Source organism: Pseudonaja textilis, chromosome 18, assembly GCF_049901715.1.
Source record: "Pseudonaja textilis isolate UNSWEBS1 chromosome 18, rPseTex1.2, whole genome shotgun sequence".
Lineage (NCBI taxonomy): Eukaryota > Metazoa > Chordata > Lepidosauria > Squamata > Elapidae > Pseudonaja > Pseudonaja textilis.
In genome coordinates this window covers 3,110,941-3,136,133 of record NC_142007.1, presented here as the reverse complement: position 1 = coordinate 3,136,133, position 25,193 = coordinate 3,110,941, and the positions used below count along the sequence as shown (strand labels likewise).

Below are 25,193 nucleotides of genomic sequence, written 5' to 3'. Positions count from 1 at the left end.
ACCAGGGGGCACCCAACACATACTTTCAAAATTCCACACCTTCTGTGCTCCCTCTAACCCCCCCCCCAAAAAAAAGTGTTGCCTTTTTGCACAAAGGAATGTGCACTTCCAGTTAAGCTTGGAATCCTAATAGAATGAGCTTAATTAAAAAGAAAATGCATTGGCTATATATGCTGAAGCTGGACCATTTAACCCAAGCTGAGAAACTGAGCTGGTGGGGAGAGCAAGGTTACTCAGCCCTGAAGCTCCCTGGATGACTTTGTTTCAATCATTTTGCCCGGCCTGGGTTATAGAAATGTCGTGAGAATGCTGTAATTGCAGACAGAAAGTTCATGGATGAAAAGAGGTTAATCAATGCAAGGGAAATTAAAAACAGCCATAGTCTCCACTGGAAATTTAGCAGTGGATGTGCCTTTTCCAAGATGGTCCAAATTGCTCGCAGCATCAGTTCTTCCTTGCTAATCCCACCAATTAGACTTCGTTTGTTTTCCCTTACCATAAATTCTCCCCTTTTTTTAAAAAAAAAGTCAATGGTGGCTTTCTGTCTAAAAAGAAACAGAACTGGAGCTGTGTTTTTAGCTGGAGAGGAAGACAGCTGTGGGTTACTCAGTTACAGAACAGGGTCTCAAGTTGGCCTGTTGGTGTTCAAGGCAGATAATCTGGAATGATCTCCATAGAAAAACTAGGGAAGTCATCGTTGTAGGACTGAGACAAGCCAGGACCGGGAGGATCAGAGTGGAAAGACAAAGGAAACAGTATGTGCAAACTAAGCCATGCAAGAAAATTTCCCAGAGAAAGATGGATAATTGGAGAGAAAACCATCTATAGTCCTTTCTCAGAGCTGATAAAATCCATCCTATCAGAGATTTAAAGCACACTATAGACCCAATTCCACTAATGCAATAAACATGATTCCAAGATACAGACTTATTAAAAAAAGTCACTGAAGAAGCCAACTCGTACACAACAGAATTCAGTGTTTGCTGAGGGGTGTGTGTGTTTGTGTGACATTTTTAAGCATTGGCAAAACAGTATTGAAGAGAGCATGAAATTATACCTCCAGAGAGTGCCTAAAAACTCTGTGGATTGATTTGAAAGGGAGGACATTCCACCCCATTGAATCCCAAGCATTGGAAGCAAGACAGCAAACCTTGGGATTTCATCCAGAAACAACCTGCTCATTAATTTTGCCAGTTGGGGCCAGGTTTCTGGCAACAGCGTTTTTCTGAAGTTTGTCACTTGCAAAGGCAGCTCTGCCTAAATAGGGCTGGCAAAGATGTGGATATCAACTCTCACTAGCCCTGGTCCCAGACAGGGATCTAGTTATATAAAACATCTGCAGGCCATCGGATTGCTTTCCTGCAACCCTTTTTAGGATATTCCAACTGTAAACTTTGTTCAGGAATTCAACCATTTGCCTTTAGGGTTGCCTTCAACACCAGCGCCAGGAAATTTCTTCAACTGTGCATTACTTTGAAACTTGACAGTAATCCTCTTTGATTGCTGCTCCCAGGGACTTGGAACAGAACCTGGGCTGTTTGGACTACATCTCCCATTCTCCCCAGCTAGGAGGGACATTAAATATCAGACAGTCCCTCCGGAGGACCTAGGACTGGAGAAGGTGGCTCTCAACCCTACCTGTGGTATTTATTTCTGTGGCTGGCAGCAATTTGGAACAAATCTGAGATTCCCTCCAAATAGGGACTCAGACTGTTGGTTCCTACCACAAATGCCCTATAAAAGAGATGGATAGCTGGGACGGGAAGAAGGAATATCCAAGTGGGAAAAAAAATCTGCCTTTGCTCTTGATTTCTCAGCAGAGGTTTTAGGACCGATGCCAAACCACCCTGAATCCAGACTGTGTCAGCTTTGATCAGACAGCTGGTGAAAGGCCTTGCATCTCTCTAACCCCTGAGTGATTTGGAAACGTGGCTTGTCCGCTACGTGGCCAGGCAGATGAATTCGCTTTGGATTAATCTGTTTGGAAAGCGCTATTTATAGCAGGCTGCCAGGGCCTGGGATGCATTAAATCAAAACTTGGAAGAGGCCTCCTCTCTCTTGGTTAACACTTTTATGGAAGCCCAGCTACATTTCCATAATCCAAGTTCTCCTCTTGTTAAGAGACTCCGGCTCCTGTTAGCCTTTGGTGGTCTCCCAGGGCCTGGCTTCTTTGCAGAGTTGAACTTTGATGCCTTCCCAAGTCATGTTCTGTTTGAAACACTTTCCCTTTGATGTACAACACGGAGCCCTCCAGGCAGCCCAGCCCTCTTATGTACAGCGTCACTGCCTTCCCATTAAAAGCAACAAAGAGGGTCGTTTCCATAAAGTCTCCTGGCAGACACTCAAAGAGGAGAACGTACATTTGCTTGCGGAGAAATACAAATATGGATTTAACTTCTGGTTTCTCTTGGCCGACGATTTGATCCAGATGGTATAAGGCAGAGGTCTCCAAACTTGGCCACTGTAAGACTTGTGGACTTCAACTCCCAGAATTTTCCAGCCCAGGAGAATTCTGGGAGTTGAAGTCTTAAAGTTGCCAAGTTTGGGGACCTCTGGTATAAGGTCTCCTGCCTTGAGCAGGGTGGGAGGGTTGGACTAGAAGACCTCTGAGGCCCCTTCCATCCCTACAATTCTATGTTCTGTGTTGGCTTTCCATAGTGATTCAACCATGTCGGTAATCAGGCAATGATATTTGCCATACTATATTATTGAATAGGATAGAATAACAGAGTTGGAAGGGACCTTGGAGGTCTTCTAGTCCAACCCCCTACTTAGGCAGGAAACCCTATACCACTTCAGACAAATGGCTATCCAATTGGTTAGTATTCTAGTTCTATATGCCCATTACAGTCAGACCTTGTTCTGGGTTTCAAATCTAGAATTTTTCCCCCCTCTAATGTTGCCACAGTTTGGATCCTTCACCAGAGCATGGTGTACTCCACAACCCATAGTGCAAAGCTCCTCAAAACCTTGGCAATTATAAGATACGTGGACTTCAACTCCCAGAATTCCCCAGCCAGCACAGGGAATTGCCATAGAGATCAAGAGATTCCTATTTTCCAGATTCCATCCCAGCAGTGTTACAACATTTCATGGTACAAATAATTTAACCAGTTTTCTCCCTCCCCTCTGACTGAAGGTGGAAAATGAAAGAAAAGGCATTTGTTGTTCATTCCCTCTCCCCTCTGTGATAAGTTGGTCAACCTTCTCTAATTTTGCTATTTAGTGGGAGCTACATTTCTGAACAGCTTACACCCAGTCACTCAACCTAATAATTACACAAACCTCGGCCTTTGAAAACTACTGCCCCATAAAGGTGCTAAGAGATGCAAATGTTTTCCCAACGTGTTTTTTTTTTTTTTTTTGGAAAAAAAGCAATGCAAATATTTTTCAACCCTTTAAAAAAAAGAGAGAGAGAGAGAATCTGAAATGGCTTGCTGGCACAAGTTCCCACACTGTCAACTGCAGAAGGATGAATCCATTTGGAATAAATATGCCTGCCTTTGCACGTTACGCACCTGTCAATCAGCAGCGGCCTCCAGTTGTCTTTTTCCGTTCCCATTATTGCAACAATGACAACTCCTCCCTCGCTACTTATCCATAACAAAACCTGGACAAATAATGCACGACTTGTTACCAAATGGATTCTCTTTTTTATATATGTACATACATATAAAGGTGACGAGGTTGCGCTTTACGGCGGTCAGGTACATCAGGCTTTGCCCATAGTCCAAATGAGAGTAAGAGGGTAGGAGCCTTCCAAAGGGGGTGGGGGGAAACCCTTGATTTCTTTTATTTTTATTTTTGATATTTTGAGCTCCTTACCCCCATGAAGAGACATTCTGATGTTCGTATTCACGGTAGCATTCTGACAGGGTGGCACTGTGCGTCAGTCCTGCCCCTGCTAAACAGGGGAAATAGTATGTTTCCATTGGCCAAGGCAGCCCGTGACTTTTCTGAAGACGGATGGAGCTAACTCTCCACCCCTCTTGGCCGTTTCAACTAAAGTAGCCAAGTTTATTGCAACAATCTTTGGTTTGGATCCATCTTGATGGCTTATTGCTGCCTCCCAGCCCATCGTCAAAAATACTCCTTCTTCTTGTCAACGTCTCCAACGTGGCCTTTGGCTTGGTGGAACTGTTGCAAATCTTCAGGTTCGCCCACCTCACCTCCATGGTCCTCCTGCAAAGAAAACAGGAAGTAGAAAGAGGACAGAGAAGAGCAACAAGGATGATCAGGGGACTGGAGGCTAAACCCCTAAAGAACAGTGGCTGGGGTTGAGTACGTCTAGTTTAGTGCAAAGGACTTGGAGTGGCATGAGAACAGTGTTCCAATATCTAAGGCGCTGCCACAAAGAAGAAGGGGTCAACCTATTCTCCAAAGCAGCGAAGGGTCTTAACACTTCTGTCCTGAAGGCAATGAATGGAAACTAACCCTGGAAAGAAGCAACCTGGAACGAAGGAGAAACTTCCAAACAGGGAGGACAATTAACCAGTGGACCAGCTTTGCCTTCTGAAGTTGTGGGCGCTTCATCACCGGAAATTTTTAAGAAGAGATTGGACAGCCACTTGTCTGGAATGATATAGGGCATCCTGCTCGATCGGGGAGTCAGAGTAGAAGACCTCCAAGGCCCCTTTCACCTCTGTTATTCTATTTTATTCTATTCTGTTACTCTTAACGCCCCTAGCAGAAATTTCTTTGGCTCTCTCCCCAAATATCCTATCTAGGTGTCAAGGTGAGGCAGACCAGACTCTGGCTTATTTCCTTAAGTGCCAGAGTCCACCAGCTCACAACTCCTTGCCACTTTGCCTTTCTCAAGGACGGACTGATCCCAGCTACTTCGCTTTCCTAGCCTTTCCTTTGCTCGATGCCTTCCAGGGGCTTTGGCAATGATGGTTCCCACAACCCAGCCAGCACAAGAAGAAAGGACAATCTGAACGATGATGAGTTGACAAGAGATGGGAAATGCACTGTTGCCTGACCCTCACATCTCTGTGGTGATTGTTGAGAAGATTTGTAATATTAAGCTCCCTAAAGGGAGGGATCTGCGGCGAGCAAGAGGAGGAAAGAACCACCTTCTATTCCAGGTTTGCAAGCGTGGTCACCTGGAAAGGACCCTCCCTCGCCCTAAGCAACCTGCCTCGCTTGAGGGCAAATCAGCACATAGGGAAACCTGGACCCATACACCAGCATGCTCACAGAAAGGTGGCCTACGAGAACAAAAATCAGAAGAAAGAACACCCTCAGGCTTCATACAGGATCTTGTTCTTGGTCCTCCTGATAATCGTCCATTAAATTGTCCGTGACTTTATTTGACCGATCAGCTCCCTGGGGAACAAAGCACACACGGAAGAATAATTTGTCAAGTGAAACGCTAAGAAACAAAGAGATCTTTAAAATGGTGGGATAGATTGCGATGGCCAAAGGCAAGCCGCCTCAGGATCACCCTATAGAGGGGTCTTCAAACTTGACAGCTTTAAGACTTGAGGACAACTCCCAGAATTCCTCCTCCAGTCCATGTTAACTCAGGAATTCTGGGAGTTGAAGGCCACAAGTCTTAAACTTGCCAGGTTTGAAGACCCCTGCTGTAGGGTGACTGAAAATTCAGCGTTGCTGGGCCAAACCATTTTTTTTGGGGGGGGGGGGGGGGGAAGCTAATGGACCAGGAAATCCTCTATCAAAACGATTTACAACTGAAGGAACCCAAGCAGGCCGCTTTCCAACTGTAACAAATTTGTTTTAAATCAGAAAACGCTCGAAGCCCCTTTCAGACTCCAACCCCAAACCAATTTGGGGAATTTAATTCGGTAGATATTCCCAAAGATCCTCTAGTCCCACCCTGTGTGAAATTCCATTGTTGGTTTCACTACCAGCATCTTCCTTTCAGCGTCGGTTTCTGTGTCCCTCCACCCAACTCCTAAATGGATAACAACGAACCTTCGGTATTTTTTCCTTGCTCATGGCCTTAGCCGGACGATTTGTCTGGGGAGTCTGTTCGGCCGGATCCGTTTTTTCTTCAAAGCTGGGTCGTTCTAGTTCTGCCTCCTCAAACTCGTCTTCCCCTTGATTATTGGGGTCCTGAGCTGGGTCAGCAACATCTTTAGGTCCCTGAGAGGAGAAAGATGGTTTAGATCACTTAGCTCAGGAAAGAAACGTTTGCTGTGATTCCAGAAACACCACTTTATTGTTAAAATTATATCAGACTCTTGAAAGCCTGCCAGCGGTTTTACCCCCTCTTATACTTAATAAAAGCAAAGTGGAGTTATTTTGGGTATCTTTGTCACACCTTTCCTATTCAAGGGCTGAGGTGTAATTTCCTTTTGTCAGCAACACCTGAATAACTTTATCAAGATTATCTCTGCATGTCTTTATAGGCTTCACATGATGCCAAATGTCTGCCATCTTCTGTATAGAATAGGCACCTGTAATTGAAGTTCATCTGGTATGGGCATACCTAAACCGTCTCAAATGATTCGACATTCTCTTTATTTCCACACCACCTTTCTTCTCTGTTGCTCCAGCTGGCTCTACCATATTTATTCAAAAGAAAACAAATCAGAATTAAAAGAGACTTAATTAACTGCTAGGTGGGCAGGAGCTGGAGCAAGTAACAGGAGCTCACCCCATTACATGAAGCTGGGATCTCAAACCCAGGCTGCTAGTGTTTGAGCTGACAAGCTCCATGTGTTTAACCTCTGAGCCATCACCATTTCAACTTCATGCATCGTGGCGCCTAGAGTAACCGTTCTCAAACTGTGGTCTGGGGACTTCTGGAGAGGGGTCTGAGACTGTTTCGGGGGTTCTGCAAAATCAAATATATTAAAATTTCCAGATACAGCCCGCATCAACCAAAGTTCTTTGGGGACCTTTTTAAGAATGTAAAGGGATCCTAAATGTTTGAGAAAAGAATGTAAAGGGATCCTAAATGTTCGAGAACTGCTACCCCAGAGAAGCAGAAGCTGTTTAATATACGGTCTTGGTTTTAATAAAAAATATTTCTTAGCCAAAGGAATGCTTGTTTTACCAATGCAAGGTTGTATAAAACTATATCCCTAATTCAGATTAATTTCAGTGTGAAGGGGAAAGAATTTGTCAGTAGCTTACAAAATGTACATAGATGTCTTTGTGTGCGTGGTGGGTGTTATGGGGCAGAAATAAATTTCCCTACCCTTTTTTAAAATCACACTAACCTAGGTCTACTGAACCAGTCAAACCACGATTGGTTCCCACAACACCTTAACCCCCCTCCCCCGAACCCTTAGCAACACACAATAGTGTTTGCATAACGTTCGGTACACTGTGCTTTCTTTAGCACACTGACTTGGGCAAACACCAAATCCTCCTTCATCTAATTGCATTTTGGATCTCCTTGCTGGAAAATGTGATGGTTGTTACTAGCATGGATGGTTTTGAAAAGAGGCTAAAGCAATTGAGAGAGAAGGCTATTAGCTGTTCCAGAGAGCCTTAAATCCTGGGTCCCCCTCTTCCCCCGCCCCCAACAATAACAACTGTAGCCCAATGCAACTGCCAGAGGAACTTGGCAGTTCTTATTCATTTGAAGCCTGGGCATGCTCCCATCTCAACAACTCCTGAGCACTTCACAAACATAACCTTTCAGACCTTGCTTTAAATCCCAAGCTACTTCTTTACATATGGAGAAGGAGCTAAGCTTCCTTGCTTACCATCTGTTTCGGGATAATTGCTTCCTTCTGTAAGTATGTGTGGTTTTCTTTCTTCGTCATGCCAGCATCTGAACAAAGCAAAGTCAACAAGTATTGGGAAGCGGGGAGGAAAAATTAAAACATTGAAAAAAACTTAGTAAGACTTTGCCTACTTCCAAATTTCCTTGACCGAGGATGGATGTTCCTACCCTCCAATTAGTGTACCTGAGGGTATATTGATTTTCTGCAGACACTTTTCACTTTCCTCGAACAGTCACTAAATGAACTACTGTAAGTCAAGGGCCTAACTGTACCACTTCATCGTACTGTATAGCCCTCTCTAAGAGGTTTATAAATGTCTGTCTATCGCCCCCCGTCACCCCCCCCAACAATCTGGGTCCTCATTTTACCGACCTGGGAAGGATGGAAGGCTGAGTCAACCTTGAGCCGGTCAGGATTGAACTCCTGGCTGTGTGCCGAGTCAGCCTGCAATCCCGCATTCTACCCAATGCGCATCGTATTGCAATCACTTCACTGTTCAAGAACATTGGATATTTTGGTTTTATGGGAAGAAGACCCTGAGATCCAGCAAGCCCCTGGCACATATTAACTCCCTCCCTCCATCGTTTCTTTTTTTTTTTTTTTTGCTAACCACCAACTCGGCAGCTGGACCAATCATCATTTTTCTTCCTACAATTCAGTCATAATTTGCATTCTCCTTCACCCCCAATAAGTTTCTAATCAGATCCCCTCTCTTCCAGTCCAACTTGGCGTCCAAGTTGAAACCCAACATTTAGATTTCCCACAGGCTCCCCCTGTGACCCTATTCCCAAAGAGTTTTGGCTTTGATGGGAAGCAGTTAATCCCCGTTCTCCAAGGGCAGTTGCACGGGACAGTTTACATTGCGAAACTAGGGCCACCTGCCTGGTGCCGGTCACATTCCAGAGGAGATTTCCTTTCCCACTGTGCCATTTTCTGCCACGTCAATGTTCTCTATAGGCGTTGAGCTGCTTTTATAACTCTCTGTTGGCTCTTTTCCCTCTTCTGGTCCATCAGTGCATCTGTCCCTATGACCTCTGCCCTGAAGGCTGCTAGGGCTTCCCCACCGAAGAATGGAGCAGCCGTTAAAGAGTTGGTTTACAACCAGGGAAAGACAACAACTTGAAATCTCAAATTGTTTTAGATTGTAAGGTGGACGAGTGTATTTTAAAAGGCAGCGTGCTACGTCCTTGCAGTAGTTTTCTCCCAAGCTGAGAAGTTACCAGGACTTCCGCTCCCAGAATTCTCCAATCAACACGGTCATGGCTGAGAATTCTGGGAGTTGAAGACCCTTGCTTCTGGAGATCGTCAAGGTTGGGGATGTCTGGCTAGACAGTTGGAATATGAATGAGGAGATCCAGGTCAGGTTAAAGTCCTTGCATCCTGGTCCCTTTGGGTTGACTCTCCCTATGAAGTGAAGACCCAGCTGAAGATGGAAGCGAGAACCCACCCTTGAGGAAAAGTGAGATATAAAAATAACAAAAGAAGCATTAAATTCAGCCCAACTTCCAATATCTCTGGAAACGTGATCAGGTTTCATCTTGGCTCACCCTTAATTAGGTGGATGAAGTGCCTTGTGAAGGTGGATAAGATCTATCCTCACTATCTGTCCACCCAACGCAATTTAAAACAGTGCCCCAACTTTACCCACAAAGCTCAGACCTGGTTCCATCTTGAAGACTACACACACTACACAATTCTCCCCTGTTCTGTCTCTGTGATGGGACTAACCTCACCATGTTGTTCAATCCCTCCTCTTCAGCCTTACCTGCATGCAGGTCTCTCTCATCTGCTCCTCCTTTTTCAGCTCCCCAGAGGGTGTGTCGCAGCCGCCCTGTTTCCATCTTCACTTGACTGCCATCCGTCTTGCCTTGCTCAGATATGGTATCCAGGTGATACCTTTGCAGGGAAGGAAGAATTCTCCCATCATTCATCTGCGAGTTGCCTTTGTTGACTATCCCTTGCCAGCTGCGGAGGGAAGTGACCATTACAAGCACTGTTTTGCCATTTCATACACTGTTTTGCCATGTTTCATAGCCAGGCAGGGCCCTTCAATTCAGAAAGAGCAAAATACCTCTGCACCAGTTGGTCTTGCTTGTTGGAGAGTTTTTCTTCCAACACCCGTCCTTCCTCCGAAGCAGCTGGGAGGTTGAGCCTGGGTTCGAATTCTTCTGGATGGCCCTGTTGCCCCTGCAGGTTTTCTCCTGCTTCTGGATCCTACAATGAAAAAGAGAGTAGAAGAAGAAACCATGGCTGTGTGGTGTTTGGACCTAATTCTTACTCGCTGGAAAGATTCTAGAGCGATGATTACCTCCCAGCCTCCTTTCCTCCCTTGAAGGAAGGAAGTAAAATTGAACTGAACAGGGATCAAATATTTGTCTCCATTATTTGTATGGAATCTACCGGTATTACTTCGATTTAATCAAACTCATTTAAACTAATCTCAAAGCTGCAGAGAGCCAGATCTTGAGCAAAACTCCAGAGCTAGGGGTTCTATCAAAGAAGACCTCATCAAGTCACTTCTATACGGTGGTCCCAAAGACTCAACCCATTGAGAGGTCAACTCAAAGGAGGTTTTACCTTTACTAAAGATATTTTTATTCAACCAGACACCTTGGAATGGTAGCAAGGGGGCCAATATTCATATGAAAAACTTTATGGAGGCATAACTCCCAACTTGACCTCAATTTCTCAGTCTCCACTTATCTTCTAGGGAAGCATTGTGCAGAAGGGTGCTAACTTAGAAGCATCTACCAGAAGCTGTCCATGGTGCTGATGACATCTTACATGACTTTGTTAGTCCACTCAAGTAGACTTCTGCAACTTTTATCTATCCAAACTCAGTCAATCCATTTATGCTTGGACCAAAAGCGTATGAATATTTTCACCTGGTTCTGCACACTATTCATCATCCGGGTGTAACGAATCATGGGTGCCTCTTTGTGCCGAGCTGGCGGCTGAGCCGCAAATGCCAAATTAACTTCCTTAGGTGGGGCCAGTTGACCAAACCGCACGTCCCCTTGGGCTCCGGCTACGTTGTTGTTGTGTGAAACACGGTTTTCATGCACCATGTTCTCTTCTCCTTGACGTTTGATCCCAGGGGGTGGAATGGCGAAAGAGTTCCCAGCTGGAACCCCAGCTTGGTCCTGGGGTCTCGGAGGTTCTTTAATGCCATCGCCCTTGGAGGCCTAGAAAGAAGAGCATAAAGTAGACTTGAGAAAGACTGTCCAGAAACAAAACAAGGAAGAGCAACCAAGTGTTGACATGATAGAGTGTCCCTGCTGAAGGTTCCAGCAAACTCATCCTCCATAAAACTCCATTCTCCTTTTAAAGTGCCAGTGAATCAAATCCAATTCTTTTTGTGCTTTTTCTACTGATTTTCAGTGCCTTTTTTTCATGGTTGCTACTGTTCTAAACCTTTGAGTTTCCCCAGTCCTCCTAATCATGTTTTGCCTCCATAAACAATTCAGATTTGGAGAAAGATGTCTTCTAAAATATGAAATGACATTGATGGACTGGGCTACTAACCAGGACGAGATGTTGGAAACACACCATATTAGCCCTTAAGGAATTGCTCTGGCTTCTGGTCCCTTTTCTAGCACAACTCTGAGCCTCATAACTCACCTTGACATCTCTGCCAAATTTACGACGAGCTCGGGTTTGCTAAACAACCTACCCATCATCTCCCATTTGCTTATTACAGTGACATGTTTCCTGCCTTACAAATTCTCCCCAAATATACATAGCGGGTGGGAGGTGGGGGGGAATTGCAACAAAATGAGAAGATTACAGGCCACTGGAATGTATCCTTCGGCGTTCCAGGAAAGGAGCGGGGTATCAGGGGAGAGAAAATACATCTGGAAAACAGGGGCTTTGTCCCTTGTTTCTCTAAGGCCAGCCTTGAACCGTCACCTCCTGAAATGAAGCAGGCAAAAACTAGAGATAAGGCCCCAGCCTTAGATGGTTTCCCAGCTGATTTCAACTCCGGCGAACATCTGGAGGATACTGGGCCCAGATTTATGGAGGCTGCTGATCGCAGAATTAGCTAGCGGGCCAGCATGGGATTTGAACCTCTTTGAGAATCGAACTGTTTTCTTACAGTATGGATTTGTTCTCCAAGCTGGCTTGATCACCACGTCAGCAGCAATTTCCTGCAAACTGCCTCCCAAACAGTTTGGTGGGTGGGCCAGTGGAGAAGCAGAAGTGCGTGTGTTGTTTTAGCCTAATTCTTTGCTCCTTCCCCAAAAACTCCAAACTTAAAGAGAAACAAGCCCAGGGCGGTTCTAGAAAAAAGGAACCTGGGACCAGCCTGGCATTTTCCCTGGCATTTCCAAGCAAGAGGCCAAACTTTTGGAAGGGGAACTAAGAACTGGAATGTTGTACCTTTGGTCTAGCAAACGGCAACACATTCGACCCCAGTGGCTGACCGTAACGCTGCTCTTTGGCTGTCCCTGCATCCTTAAAACTCGGCATCTTTTGAAGGGTTTCCTTGAGCTTCCGGAACTCCTCCATCTGAACCTGGAGGGAGAGCAGAGATCCACAAAATCCCCAAAGCTTTAGATCTTTGATAAGAAGAGACCTATTGGATCAGTAAGTCAGGGTGCTGAGACCGATCCGTTTTCCTTCTTACTGTTCCCCCACAGCTGTTATCCAGCCCCGTCTCCCCCGAATTGTCCTCGATCTGCCTTTTCTTCCCTCATTTCCTCTAAATCGCTTTCAGAAGACATCTGCTGTATAGAACGGCCTTCCATATCCAGTGGCAGTGAGTTCCCCAGGTTAAACCCCCTCAAAGTGGCCTTTCCTTTAATGTCTCCCACATTAGGCCATCTGCCACTTTGGGGTGGGGGTGAGGAGTCGTTACCTTGTGTTAAGGGAGACTCATCTTTCTAGCTTTAGGCTATGCTGGCTGTGAACCACAGGAGCTGAGGTTTGGCACCTCCAGACAAGGCCAAAGGTTTACACGGAGAACCGAGCACTGAGTTACCTGAGCATTGAGGAGCTGCGAGTGGACATCCTGATGGGCTTTCCGGAGGAGCTTGCTCTCTTCTCTTAGTTTAAAAATAGTATCTGGAAATTCAATTCAGTTTGGTTAAAGGGCGCTCTCTCACCCTCCTCCTCCTCCTCCTAGAGCAGGGGTCGCCAACCAGTGGTCTGTGAGAAAATTGTGGTGGTCCTCAGAGAAATGGCATCCCCCAAAGCAATTCACCCAGGCTGCGCGGGAATACAAGGCTGTGCCGCCCACATGGCCCGAGGAAATACATAGCTTGCGTCGCTTGCATTGTGAACAACACGAGGTAGTGAGGGGAGGGGGCGGGGGGGGGGGAACTTGCCCCACTCGCCCCATGCGCCCCGCCTGGCCACCCGGCTGCTTCTTTCCTGCACGTAAGGAAAGCAGCAAAAGTCTTTCTCCCCCCCCCCCAAACTCCTCCAGAAATGAGTCTTTGGGACCCTGCAAGGCCTCCTGCTCCTGCGCCGGCAAAGACTCATTTCTGGCGGAATTTGGTGGGGGGAGAAAGAAAGACTTCTGCTGTTTTCCTTGCATGAAGCCAAAAGTCTCTCTCTCTCTCTCTCTCTCTCCCCCCGAGAACGGAGCTGGAGATGGTAAAGAATGATCAATCGGTAGGAAAATGGGGTAGGGGATTTTCCTGCAAACTTTTGGGGGGATTTTTCCAGGGTCTCTGGTCTGCAGGGTTTAACATTATGAGTATGGTGGTCCCTGAGGCCCAAAAGGTTGGCGAACCTTGTCCTAGAGGGGCTCGGATGCCATCTTTAAGAGAGGCATTCCCCTCGCCACCCCTGGGCTCACTGTAGACCCCAGGCTGTGCCCTTTACGTCCTCCCCACCTTGTAATCCCACCACCTCGTTGTCCTTCTCCCGTTGCAGCTGGGAGTATTTCTGGTTGTGGGTCTCCAGCGCCTTGCGATGTTCCAGTTTCAGCCCATTGTGTTGCAGCTGCAGGTCCAGAAACTGCTTCTTGACTTCTTCGTGCTGGTTCTGGGGAAGAGTCAAATCCAAAGCAAAAACATTGGGAGTAGCCAGGCCTAAAAAGAAGGAAGCGTCTCATTTTCTGCCTTCCCAAATTTCACCATTTATGGTCCCTGGTTTTTTGTTTTTTTTTTTCTTTTGATCCTAAGCCCAAACTGGACAGGTTTAGATGGAAGGCGCAGTCCAAACTGATCCTCGACTTAACAACGGTTCAGCATTGCAACGGCACTGCAAAAAAAGGGACTTACGACTGTTCTTCAGGTTTAGGACCGTTGCAGCATCTCCATAATCACGTGATCAAAATTTGGACGCCGGCAACTGGCTCCTATTTAGGACCGTTGCGGTGTCCTGGAATCCTGTGATCCCCTTTTGCGTCCTTCTGATAAACAAGAGGGAAGCTGGATTCACTTAGCAACCAACTTAACCACTGCAGCGATTTGCTTAACAATTCCGGCAAGAAAGGTCGTAAAATGGGGCAAACCCCACTCTGTACTTAAGCAACCAGAGAGGATTTCCTCCCTAAACTTGGTACCTGGAAGGAATAAAACCCAGTTGGGGGTGGGGTGGGGGGAACAGGATTTAAATTCTCCCTGCAGCAGAGTGGTTGAGTTTGGATTATCAAGGAACCAAGCACGTCTGTCTTCCTTACCCCTTAACGTGTATTTATCCAATTGAGCTGATCCAGGAGAGCTGAAGTTTCTCTCCCCTGAGTGAGTCTTGGGGAAAATGCATGCGGGGCTGCAGCCACTCTTCCATCAAGCCAGGCTGACACATAATCGATAACCCCCGATGGCATGACGCAATGGCGCAGTGCTACTTAACATGGCCAAGTTTACAAGCCAAACAATTGCTGCTTTTACTTGAGTAGCAGGAGGGAGAGATTTATGGGGTCTTACTGGCCTGGCCTATTTCCATCCATGGATCCCTTCAGTGTGTTGGTGCGCAAGGTTTGTGTGTGTGCTGAACTGAATGAGGTAGGAATATTTGTCATTCTAGCTTTCCCTGCCTCCGGTCTTCCTCACAGTTTCTGCAGCCCCCTTGTCATCTGCGGCAATTAGCAAGGGATAATTAGGGTTGCCAACATTAGCCAGACCCTGCGGTTTTAAAACTCCCTTGTTCCCAAAGTGGTTGAGCTGTCCAGTGTTGGAAACGGTGTCCTGATCTTATCCAAGGCAGGGCAGCAAACCTCTGATGAATACAGAGTTTGAAAAAAAAACAAAACTGGCTTATCTCAGGCTTGAATTGTGAATAATTTGAATGCCGGGAGCTGTTGAAAACAAGATGCTGGATTACATTGCCCTGAATAGTGACTGTTGTGGCTTGTCGGCTGCACTCCAGCAATCAGCAATCAGTGGAGGAGGAGCGGGTGTGGGAGTCAGGGTCAGCCTCAAGGCAACCTGAGAGCTCTGAGGGGGAAGAGGGAACGGAGCTGGCAGAGAAAGAGAGAGAGAGAAACAGAGGTGGAGACTGGGCCATCCATAAGCCCTCAGATGGAGAGTCCACAGCCCCCAGGTCTGGAGGTGGCTGATGAGGAAGAGCAGGGAGAGCTGGTTACAGGGCCTGACGTGCGATGCACAGAAGGCAGAGGAGAGGAGAGCAGTGGAAATCTATGGGCCTGTCCTTGGGATGGAAAAGCCACCGCTGCTAGCGAAGCCCCACCTAGCTCTGGGGATAGAAGGCAGCGGGCAGAGATGAATAGGCATGACTTGTTAGCCCGGACAGACTTGAGAGAAACTTTTTTGCCAGAGCTGCTGGTGCTCCCAATAAAGGAATCATTGATTTAACTTTAGAAGATTTGTCATGTTTGGGGAGTCAGAACAGTGACAAGTGCTCTCCAGCACATGTTTAGACAGCCACAAGCTACCCAGACTAGCCAAACTTATGAATACAAGGCGAATCCTTACCTTCAGTATCTTGTGTTGTGAACTTAAGGAACCATATCTATTCATAGAATCTTGCTGTGGTGAGAAAAAATCACAATAATAATGATTGCAACTAACTGGGCAAATAATTCACAATTGTCTCTTTCTCTTAAACCTACATAAGCACCGTCCTCTCCAGCTGGGTTTGCATCCGTTTTAATGGCCTACATTGAATTTTGCTTGTTTTCTCAAATTAACCCCTGCCAGGTTCATACCACGCATCAAATCACCCTCTGAGCAAATAGGCTTAGAATCCTATAACATACCAAGATCCCCTTGCAGAGTCAGAAAAAAAAAAACCAAACAAACTTAGCACATAGTAAAACTGCAACAACTTGGTCTTTATGTGTTGTGGGAACTCTGTCTCTTTATTACGGACAACTTTTAAGTCCTGCCACAAAGATGAAAAGATGACAGTGGCTGGATAACTTGGTTTTGGTACGCTGAATTTCCTAGTTTCCTTTCCTGAGAACATGAGTAAGGATGGGTTAGCAAAGGAAGAGAAAATATCCTCTAAAACTTTTAGTTTCTCTAAAACTCTTCTCCCTCTCTTTCTTAAGCACACATATGACTTCCAAAGGGATGCAGTTTTACCCACCTTTTCTTTATTGAGTGCTTCCTGCGCCTCCAGTTTGTATACTAAAAAATCTACAAGGCAAAGCAGAACAAAAAGGAAATAAAAGAAATGAAGGAACAGGGAAAACAGTGAGATGCAGGTTTACTGAAACTTGCTTCAGCTTCCAGAGAGGTTTATGAAGTTAATAGGATGCAATGTCCCCACTATTTTAAAAAAAAAATTCCTGGGCAAGCAAATAAAATTTTAGTTTAAGCTAATAATATCTATTTATGAGCGGTTACTGGAATACACTGCATTCCTGGGAACATCAAGTAAGGAACCGGAGGCCCCAGTAAGCGAATCTTAGTGGAAGATTAGCACGGATACATTTGTGTAGATTTCATATTTTGATGAATTAAACACATGTGCACATCCACTGGACATCCATATATGTCTTTTGAGGGTAGAATCGTTGGTTCGGTACCATTGCAGCATTAAAAATGCAACAGCAATTGTGCATTCTCCAAAGCAACTTTCTTTGAGACACCAGTAATTTTGCCCGTTAATTTTGTCCTGGAGAAATCATTGTGTTAGTAGATGTCTAGGTTCTTTAGGATCTTGCAACTAACAGGAAAGGATTTTATGATTCTTAAATCACGATGATTATACTAAAGGTTGGAAAGACACCAATTCTCCATCAGTCCTTCCATGATCTAAAGGATTTGTCTCTCTTCCTTCATCGGTACAAATATTTAACTATCACAGCTCCAACGAAAGGGCTAGGAATCTGGGTTGCATATGTCGGCTTTATTTTTTTATTTTCTTCTACCTACACAGTTCCTGGTAACCACCTGGATATTATCTGTGTCATTATCCTGGCTGCCCAAGAGAAATGCTTTCCTCCAGTTGTTTTAACACCTTTACACTTTAGACTCCAGCTGTTATAGTTCAACACCTGCAAATAGGGCTGCCCAATACCAGAGGCGCTTAGGTAGAGGTGGAGCTGGATTTTGTGGTGTGAAAAAACAAATCCTAACAGACCCTAAAAAATCAGGGGTGTCCAATTTTGTCAAGTTGTGGACTTCAACTGGCTGGGGAATTCTGGGAGTTGAAGTCCACAAGTCTCAAAGTAGCCACGGTTGGATGCCGCCCCCACCACCTTATGAATTCGTTCTCCTATGACTTCTTCAGTGCCAGACAAATTTAGCCATCACAGCGCTAAAGACACACAGAAGATATTTTGTATCCTGCAATATTTCACTGCTCATTTCTGCCTCCTGGCCTATGGAACCTGCCTCGGTCTGATTTTAAGTGTCGAGAATTCAAATCACACCGGAACTATCTTTTCAAAAGAACGGATCGTGATCCGAGATGAAAAACGTACCTTCTTTCGTTTTCTTGTGTTCGCTGCGTTCTTTCTGCAAGGAACGCTCGAGCCGGGATCTGTGTTCGTAAACGACTGCAACCAAGTTGAAAAAAGAGAAGTACGTACAATAAATAACAAGCAAAATGCAACCTGAATATTCACACAGTTAAGAGTTCTTTTTTTAAAAAAAGAAAAGAATCCATTTGCGTTGTGTTCAATCCCAGTCCCAGAAAGTGGATTGCAGGATATTTCCATCCATCAAATTCAGTAAATATAGTTGCCTAATGAATAATGAAGAATTATTATTCCTGCCTGCCACATAGCAATTAAGGATCAGAATTTTAAAATGCTAACTTAGTGATGAGGATGATAAAAAAAAAAGAAGATAACTGCACCAGAACTTCTCCAACATTCTTCTCATTCAAAGCAAAGGAATTGCGAAAGAATATTAACATTTGGCACACTGGGTTAAGAAACCATGTTCAGAATTGCTCTAATAGTTGATCAAACCTGGACTGTGTTTTTAGTTTCGTGTCTTAGAATGTAAGTCTTTTAGCCTTTATGTTTCATTTAGCTCCCTGAATCTCTGCCATCCAATTACAGCCAAAATCTTGGGGATTTTTAAGAGATGTTGACTTACAATGTTGATAGGTCAACTTTGGAAGACTTGATTAGGGACAGATCTTATCTAGGTGGTTGCTAAGAGTGGACAATGATTCCATGGCACATAAAATGAAATGGGAAGTTGATTTTGGCAAGCACTCCCAATTCAGACTGAAATTAGATGGTGACCTAACACAAAAGCCTCTATCCCCAGCCTGCTGAGCACTTGCACACGTTGCTGGAAGTTGTTGCTTTTTACCTTTTGAGTTTTAAAAACAGAGACAGCTTCCTTCTTGTTATTCTTTTTCCATCCTCTTAAGTCAAACAAGACCAAGGCCTCTTTTCAAATCCTTGGATATTTAAACAATGGTGTTTTGTAAGCTTGAAAAGGGAGTTGGGTGTTTTACAAAGTTGTTTTTTTTTGTTTTTAAACTGATCAAATTTTGATAGTCTGGCAGGGAAATAACAACGGTTGGATCAGACCTGAAGTTTCAGAGAAGATTTGGCAACAGCACACTATGGACTAGAAACACGCACACACCAACATGAAAGTTTTGTTGAGGCAGGAGGGCTGAATTTGGCAGCTCAAGCTCAAGCTGGTAAGCTTTTCTGCATTTCACGATAGGCACGCATCCTTTTTAGAAAAAAAACATTCAAAAATGCTCCAAGTATTCCCATTCCTACGATCTCCATCCATCCTGAATTGCATGGTTCTTTTTTAAACTACATACTAACGTCTCCTGGTGATTGGCCCAAAGTCACCCAGGTAAGGCTAAGGCAGGACTTGAACTCACCTCTTTTTTTTAGCCTGGTGCCTTTAATCACTAGACCAAACAGTCTCTCTGTGGATTGAGGAGGGGGTTGAAATAATCCCGCCCCACTTTTTGCTTTATAGCTAGAACTGCACTTTCATCTTCACCTTCCCCCAACCTCAGTACTAGCAGGAGGTTTTCTTTACATCCGAGGTGAGTTTATCGCAACAGGCTGGACTAGGTTAAAAAAAAGGGGGGGTTGCATCATTTGTGTTGTATGAAAGCCCAGCCTTGTAAAAACATTATGGATGAATGAGGCTCTAATGTGATTGTTTTCTTATGGCACCAGCCAATGACGTGGACGCAACTGTTTTGTTCATTCGGATTTTCTGCCTTACATGGCACACCCACAAAAAAGCATTACAGCATTGGGAAAAACCCAGTTTATAGGCAAACAGTTAACTAGGGGCTGGCTTTGCTGCGAGAGATCAGACTTTTCGTTCAGGCAGAAGTGGATCTGAGGAAAGCTTTTGAGGGTCTCGGCTTCTTTGCGGGTTTATTCTAGGAAACAACCACCAGCTGGAAAAAGCAGGCTAGGCTCTGCGAGCAGAATTACTGGAATGGGCACGAGGCCAGGATTTCTGAGTGGAGAGCCAAGTCCTACGCCAAGCAAGCAAACATAAAAAATACCGCACAAGCCAGCAGGCTGAAATAAATACATACACACACACACACGCACGCACGTAAGCAATGAGTCACAAGGATTTTCAGAGCCGGAACAACGTGTGTGTGTGTCTGCATCTAGAGAAGGCTGCAATTTTCAGAAAAGGCGTCTTTTCTGCATTTGAGCAAAATATTGTGAGCCCCACAACGCAGGGTTTGGAGATTTCTTTTTTTTTAAGTTTTGGCATGTCGAAGAAGTCAAAAGAAAGGTGGCACATAATATATAGCCTTGCAATCTGTATTTATTTGTATTTATGTATATTTATAACCCCCTTTTTTTAATGAGCAACTCAAAGCAGTGGACGTATCTAATTATTCCTTTTTCCTCCTGTTTTCCTCAAGACAACAACAACAACCCTGTGAGGTGGGTTGAGCTGAGAGTGACTGGCCCAAGGTCACCCAGCTGGCTTTCATGGTTTAAGGCAGGATTAGAAATCAGGGTTTGTCAGTTTCTAGCCTGGTGCCTTAACCACAACCGCTCTCAAACTGCATGTTAAAAATGTACTCTCCGGCACCAAGTTTCTTGTCCTCTTTCTTGGAATGATCAAAAGGTGACTCAATAATCCCTTCTACACTTTTTGATGCCCTATCACTTCTTCCTATCTGTTTGATGCTTATCTTTGACCCCTGTCTTCTTGCTGCTCCCCAATTCCTGATAACCAGAGGAAAAAGGAAGTATTCTCAGCTGGAGAATGTTGACATTTCAAAAAAATTCAGGTCATGTTTCTAGTCCCCATGGCTGGGAATTCAGGCTTCAGATAAAACGCGGGGCCAAGATCTTGCAGACATCTTTTGAAGGTGAGAGATGACGGCAGAAATTCTGTTTCCCCTCCCGCCAACCCCCTAATATTAAAGTTTGGCTAACGGGTAGCAACAAGCCTTCCATAGCATAATGTACAAGATCCACAGCCATAGGTGAAGATAGCTTAAAATTAGAGACAGGAAGTGAGTTCTGCAGGATTTGGAGACAGTGTTGTGGTTAGCCGGCAGCAGGTACAGACGGCTGAGGAGAGCGAGGACTCAGATGAGGGGCCAGGACCATTAGGGAGTGGACTGCTGCCTTCAGAGATTGTGGGGGCTGGCAGCAGCGATGAGGAGGTTCCCGAGGAGCCTGTGCCAAGTGTGCGTGTGCGCAGGGCTGCTCACAGGAAAGAGCAACTGCAGCAGCACGGGTGACTCGGGAGTACGGCTGCAAGGTAATGGCCCCTCCTTCAAGGAGATAAAAGCCAGCTGTGAATCGGACGTTCTTTGCAGGAAGCAAAGACGTTTTGAAACTCCAGCCTTGTGGACACTGCAGTATTTTAAGTTGGTATTTGAAGACTCTTCTGTTGTGAAATACTTCTTATCTGTGATTCTTGGCAGTCTCATAAAGTTTTGGCAAGGCTTGTGCTTCTCAAAGTTAATTAGTTTGCAGCAGCCTTTTAACCGGGGATTCGTAAGAATCATTAAAAAGGTTTCTGTTCCCTTTGGTTCGTAATTGTTTTATTGGAAAAGGGTTCGGGTCAGAACAGACGGAAGGAAATCCTCTTTCACTCAGCCGACAGATAAAACCGTGGAATTTGCTCCCAGAGAGGCTGACCGTCTTAGCCCTGTTATACGACATACTCTGACTTTTCCCAAATTGAAATCCATATTTTGCTTTTCCACTGTTGCGTGAACTAGGCCAACAACGCATTACCTCTTCCTTTGGTGAGCTGTACATGGCATCAACCCAGCCATTCTGATTGTAACTAGCCATGATTTAGGCTCTGTGAAAGTAGGTGGGTTGCTCTGCTAGTTTTAAGCCTGAACTTTTGAAAAGGGCACCACCAGGTGCTTAGAAGGATACCTAAATGGGACTTTGGTGCCCTGTTAAGCCATACGTGGGCGGGAAGACATGCTTCCCTGTGGATTATTGCATGTAGTCCTCAACTTACAACTATTCCTTTACTGACCGACGATACTGGGGGGGGAAAAAAAAGACTATCGCGATGGTTGCAAGATTTCCCCAGGGCCATGATGGCGAACGTATGGCACGCGTGTCACAGGCGGCACACAGGGCCATTTGTGCCAGCACGTGAGCCGCGGGCAAACTTACCTCACTGTGCATGCGCGTACCTCACAGCTGATTTTCGGCGGGTTTGAGGCCTTTTTCGGCCTCCCAGAGGCTTGAGGAAAAGCCTTTGCAGGCCAAAAAAATAGGCCCGTTTCATCACTTCCTCTTAATATGGGAAGTGATGAAATGGGCCTATTCGCCTGCAGAGGCTTTTTCAAGCCCCTGGGAGGCCGAAAAGGCCTCAAACACGCCGAAAATCAGCTGTGAGGTGCAGTGCAGGTAAGGGGGAGGGGGATTGTCCATGCATGCGCAGGGGTGGTGGGGCACGCATTGGCTTCTGGGTGCTGGCAGGTAAGTGCGCGTGTGCTAGCGGGCACAATATTTGGCACAGGAGTCCCAAAAAGGTTTGCCGCCACTGCCTGCCCCAGGGCCACCTGATCCCCTTTTGGAGACCTTCCAACAAGCCAAGTTAAGGGGGGGGAATCAAGATTTGTTTTAATCACCGTGTTACTCACTTAGGAGCTGCAGTGATTCGCTTTAACAACGGTGGCAAGAAACGGTCGTAAAATGGGTCAAAACTCACTTATCTAACTGTCCTAGCAATGGGGATGCTGGGCTCAGCCAAGGATTATCTGTATCATTTATTTGTTTGTTTGTTTATTTATTTAACTTACATTGCCGCCTTTTCGCCCATATTATTGTCATGTTGATGGGGATCGAAATGCCCCATTAGAAAACCTTCCCCAGCGCCATTCTTCTTCTCCTCTCAATCGCCCTCATTTGTTCTTATTCGATGACCTGGTAACGGGCTCTCATCAGTGCGGACAAAAGATGGCCTAGATAAACCTCTGGACCGAGTCTGGTTTCTCTGATCCCAGGATGGGCACGATGGTGCCCAGGGGCTCCCCCTCCCCTCACGTTTCCCCTCACGGTGCCTTTATCCTTTCACTTTTCTTTTAGAGTGATTGAAAGCTGAAAGGAGGGGGTGGGGGGGAGGCAGTCGTCGTCTTCCTTCCTTCCTTCCTTCCTTCCTTCCTTCCTTTCTTCCTTCCTTTCCTTCCTTCCTCCTTTCCTTCCTCCCTTCTTTCCTTCCTCCCTTCTTTCCTTCCTCCTTTCCTTCCTTCCTTCCTCCCTTCCTTCCTCCCTTCTTTCCTTCCTCCCTTCTTTCCTCCCTTCCTTCCTCCCTTCTTTCTTTCCTCCCTTCCTGCCTCCCTTCTTTCCTTCCTCCTTTCCTTCCTTCCTTCCTTCCTTCCTCCCTTCCTTCCTTCCTTCCTTCCTCCCTTCTTTCCATCCTTCCTTCCGTCCTTCCTTCCTCCCTCCCTCCTTCCTTCCTTCCTTCCTCCCTTCTTCCCTTCCTTTTCCTTCCTCCCTTCTTTCCTTCCTCCTTTCCTTCCTTCCTCCCTCCCTCCCTCCCTCCCTTATTGCTTATTGTACCCTATGACTATCATTAAGTATTGCATCTTCAGTTTCTTGACGAATGTTATCTTTTCTTTTTATGTACACTGAGAGCATTTGCACCAAGACAAATTCCTTGTGTGTCCAATCACACTTGGCCAATAAAGAATTCTATTCTATTCCTTCCTTCCTTCCTTCCTCTTTCTCTCCCTTCCTTCCTCTATTTCTTTTCCTTCCTTCCGTTTCCTTCCTTCCTTTCTCTCCTTCCCTCCTGTCCTTTTTTCCTTCCTCTCTTTCTCCCTCTTTTCCTCCCTCCCTCCCTCCTTCCCTTCCTTCCAACAAGCCCAGGTCAAACTTTGCAGCAGCGAGAGAGGGTCTTGCCGGAGGTTACCTTCCCCACCTGATCCTCCTACCTGGAAATGCTGGGGCGGGGTGGGGGGAGAGAGAGAGGGGGGGTGTCAAGCTCACCCTTGTGGCCTGGGAGATTCCTCCTCACAAGTAACCCCAGGCCTGCCTCTCGGACTGCCTCCCTTGGCAACGGGAGGAGCCCCGGGGCCGGAGATCTGACTTCATCCCACTCTGGCAAGACCCGCTGATCAAACTAGGGTAAGCAGTCAATGCAGGGAGGGGACAGAACTTCCCAGCAGATGGATCCTTGTGTGTGGAGGAAAACAATTAAAATAAAATACAACAGCAAACTTCCCCATACACACACACACACAAACACACACAAATACACAAACACAGGTACCCACTGAACTCCACCTCCCTCCCTGTCCTCACCTTGCAGCTGGGCGGACAGGGCTTCCTGTTGCTGTTTGAATTTGGAGGCTGAGCCTTCGGCAGCCTTCACCTTTTGCTGGAGGTGGTTGTAGAGAAGAACTCCAGAGCCCAGGCAGGCGAGAGCCAAGAGGCAAAACCCGGTTTGCAAAAGACTTTTCTGCCGTCTGATGCAAATGGCAGTGCCCATCTTGGAAACCACGTCGGGGCTTTTCTTCCTCTCCGCTTCTCCTTTTTCTTCTTTCTTCTTCTTTCTCAGTTGTTGTTATCTTTTTTGTTTGTTTTGTTTTGTTTTGTTTTTACCAGTCTGCCACCTGGTTGAAATCAGGCACGCGAGATGTTCTTTTTCCTTAAGCTTCGGGGTTGGAAGGAAAAAAATAATAATTACTTGTTCAGCCGTCCTCCTGGGTTGGCAATTTCTGATCCCCTGCTCGGAGGAGAAAGGAAAAAGGCATTTGCTGGCTTCAATAAAAAAAAACCAAAAATGTGTGTCTTGCCAATCTTTGGAGTTTTTTAAAAAAAACAACAGAAAAAATGGAAGAAACTTCTTTTTTTTTCTCTTCTAAAGTATTGGCCTCTTGTCTGGGGTATTTTTTTCCCTCTTGCTCACCCTGGCACACAGATCCAGGTGTGCAAATAAAACTCAAGAAACTTTGGGGCTGCGGAAGAGGATTTTCTTTTTTTTTCTTTTTTTTTTAAGTCCGAACAAAGCTAGCAAATCGGGAGGGCGAAAGTTTCTTGACTGCTGGGATCCCGGTCACCCATTCCCATAGCGATCCTTTCCGTTGAGAGAAGCAGGAAGAACAAAATAAATTGCATTTAGAAAGGGGTTGAGAGAGGCTGTTCAGTCTTCTCCGCCAGTTTCACTTCAGTTTGCAACAGGAGAAAAGGAAAAAAAAGGGGGGGGGTGGAAGGGAAAGAGGGAAAACTGAACTAAGAAACCCACCAGATCCTTCCCAGGCTGCTGTGTTCCTTCCTAGGTTGCTGGAGGCCCCTTTCCTCCCCCAGCAAGGACAACTTATGGGGAGGAGTGGTGGTGGTGGTGGGGGAAGCGTGGAAAGCAAGCAAAGGAGAAGGAAAAAACAGTTTGGCAGTTTGGAGAAGGGAATGAAGGATGCGGAGCTGGGCGGAGCTGAACTAGGAAGGAAAGGGGAGGCGGTGGGAGAAAGGGGCCGGACGTTGAAAGGCTAAAGGGAGGGGAGGAAAGGCGGATGCAAGAGGGGGGGGGAAAGATTGTAGCTGGCCCCTGGGATGCCTTAGGTGATCCCGGAGGCAGGAATGTGTTTCCATCAAAGTTCCCACCAGGAGAAGGCAAGGACTGAGCGTCGTGGACTTCCCAAGCGGCTCTGACCCAAACCTTGTTCCAAGGAAACAAA

The 25,193-nt window shown here is 45.9% G+C and overlaps 1 protein-coding gene across 8 annotated transcripts; it reads right to left on the bottom strand.

Annotated features, from left to right (window-relative positions):
- Positions 1–3,636: 3,636 nt before the first annotated feature.
- LOC113446241 (uncharacterized) lies at positions 3,637–24,959 on the bottom strand. 8 transcript variants are annotated; one of them, XM_087914888.1, is made up of 15 exons: positions 24,764–24,908; positions 23,821–24,247; positions 17,548–17,622; positions 16,206–16,255; positions 15,590–15,643; positions 13,544–13,694; positions 12,685–12,767; positions 12,084–12,218; positions 10,589–10,888; positions 9,775–9,917; positions 9,469–9,668; positions 7,683–7,750; positions 5,938–6,108; positions 5,257–5,328; positions 3,637–4,182 (listed from the first exon to the last, which is right to left on the bottom strand). In XM_087914888.1, exons 2-15 carry the CDS (start codon positions 24,005–24,007, stop codon positions 4,081–4,083), a joined length of 1,791 nt encoding a protein of 596 aa, XP_087771014.1. In that variant the 5' UTR covers positions 24,008–24,247; positions 24,764–24,908; the 3' UTR covers positions 3,637–4,080. The 8 variants fall into 8 exon arrangements, 7 of the variants coding, with proteins under 7 accessions (XP_087771014.1, XP_026571586.2, XP_087771015.1 ...); XM_026715801.2 differs by having other exon boundaries at positions 23,821–24,244; positions 24,764–24,879; XM_087914889.1 differs by having other exon boundaries at positions 9,469–9,599; positions 23,821–24,959.
- Positions 24,960–25,193: the final 234 nt, after the last annotated feature.

Excerpts from the sequence above, each read along its gene's own strand:
- LOC113446241 (XM_087914888.1), bottom strand. The coding sequence starts at position 24,007 with ATGGGCACTGCCATTTGCATCAGACGGCAGAAAAGTCTTTTGCAAACC. Across the intron at positions 12,219-12,684 it reads CGCAGCTCCTCAATGCTCAG|GTTCAGATGGAGGAGTTCCG; the intron begins GTAACTCAGTGC and ends CTCTCCCTCCAG. Across the intron at positions 10,889-12,083 it reads TGCCGTTTGCTAGACCAAAG|GCCTCCAAGGGCGATGGCAT; the intron begins GTACAACATTCC and ends TCTTCTTTCTAG.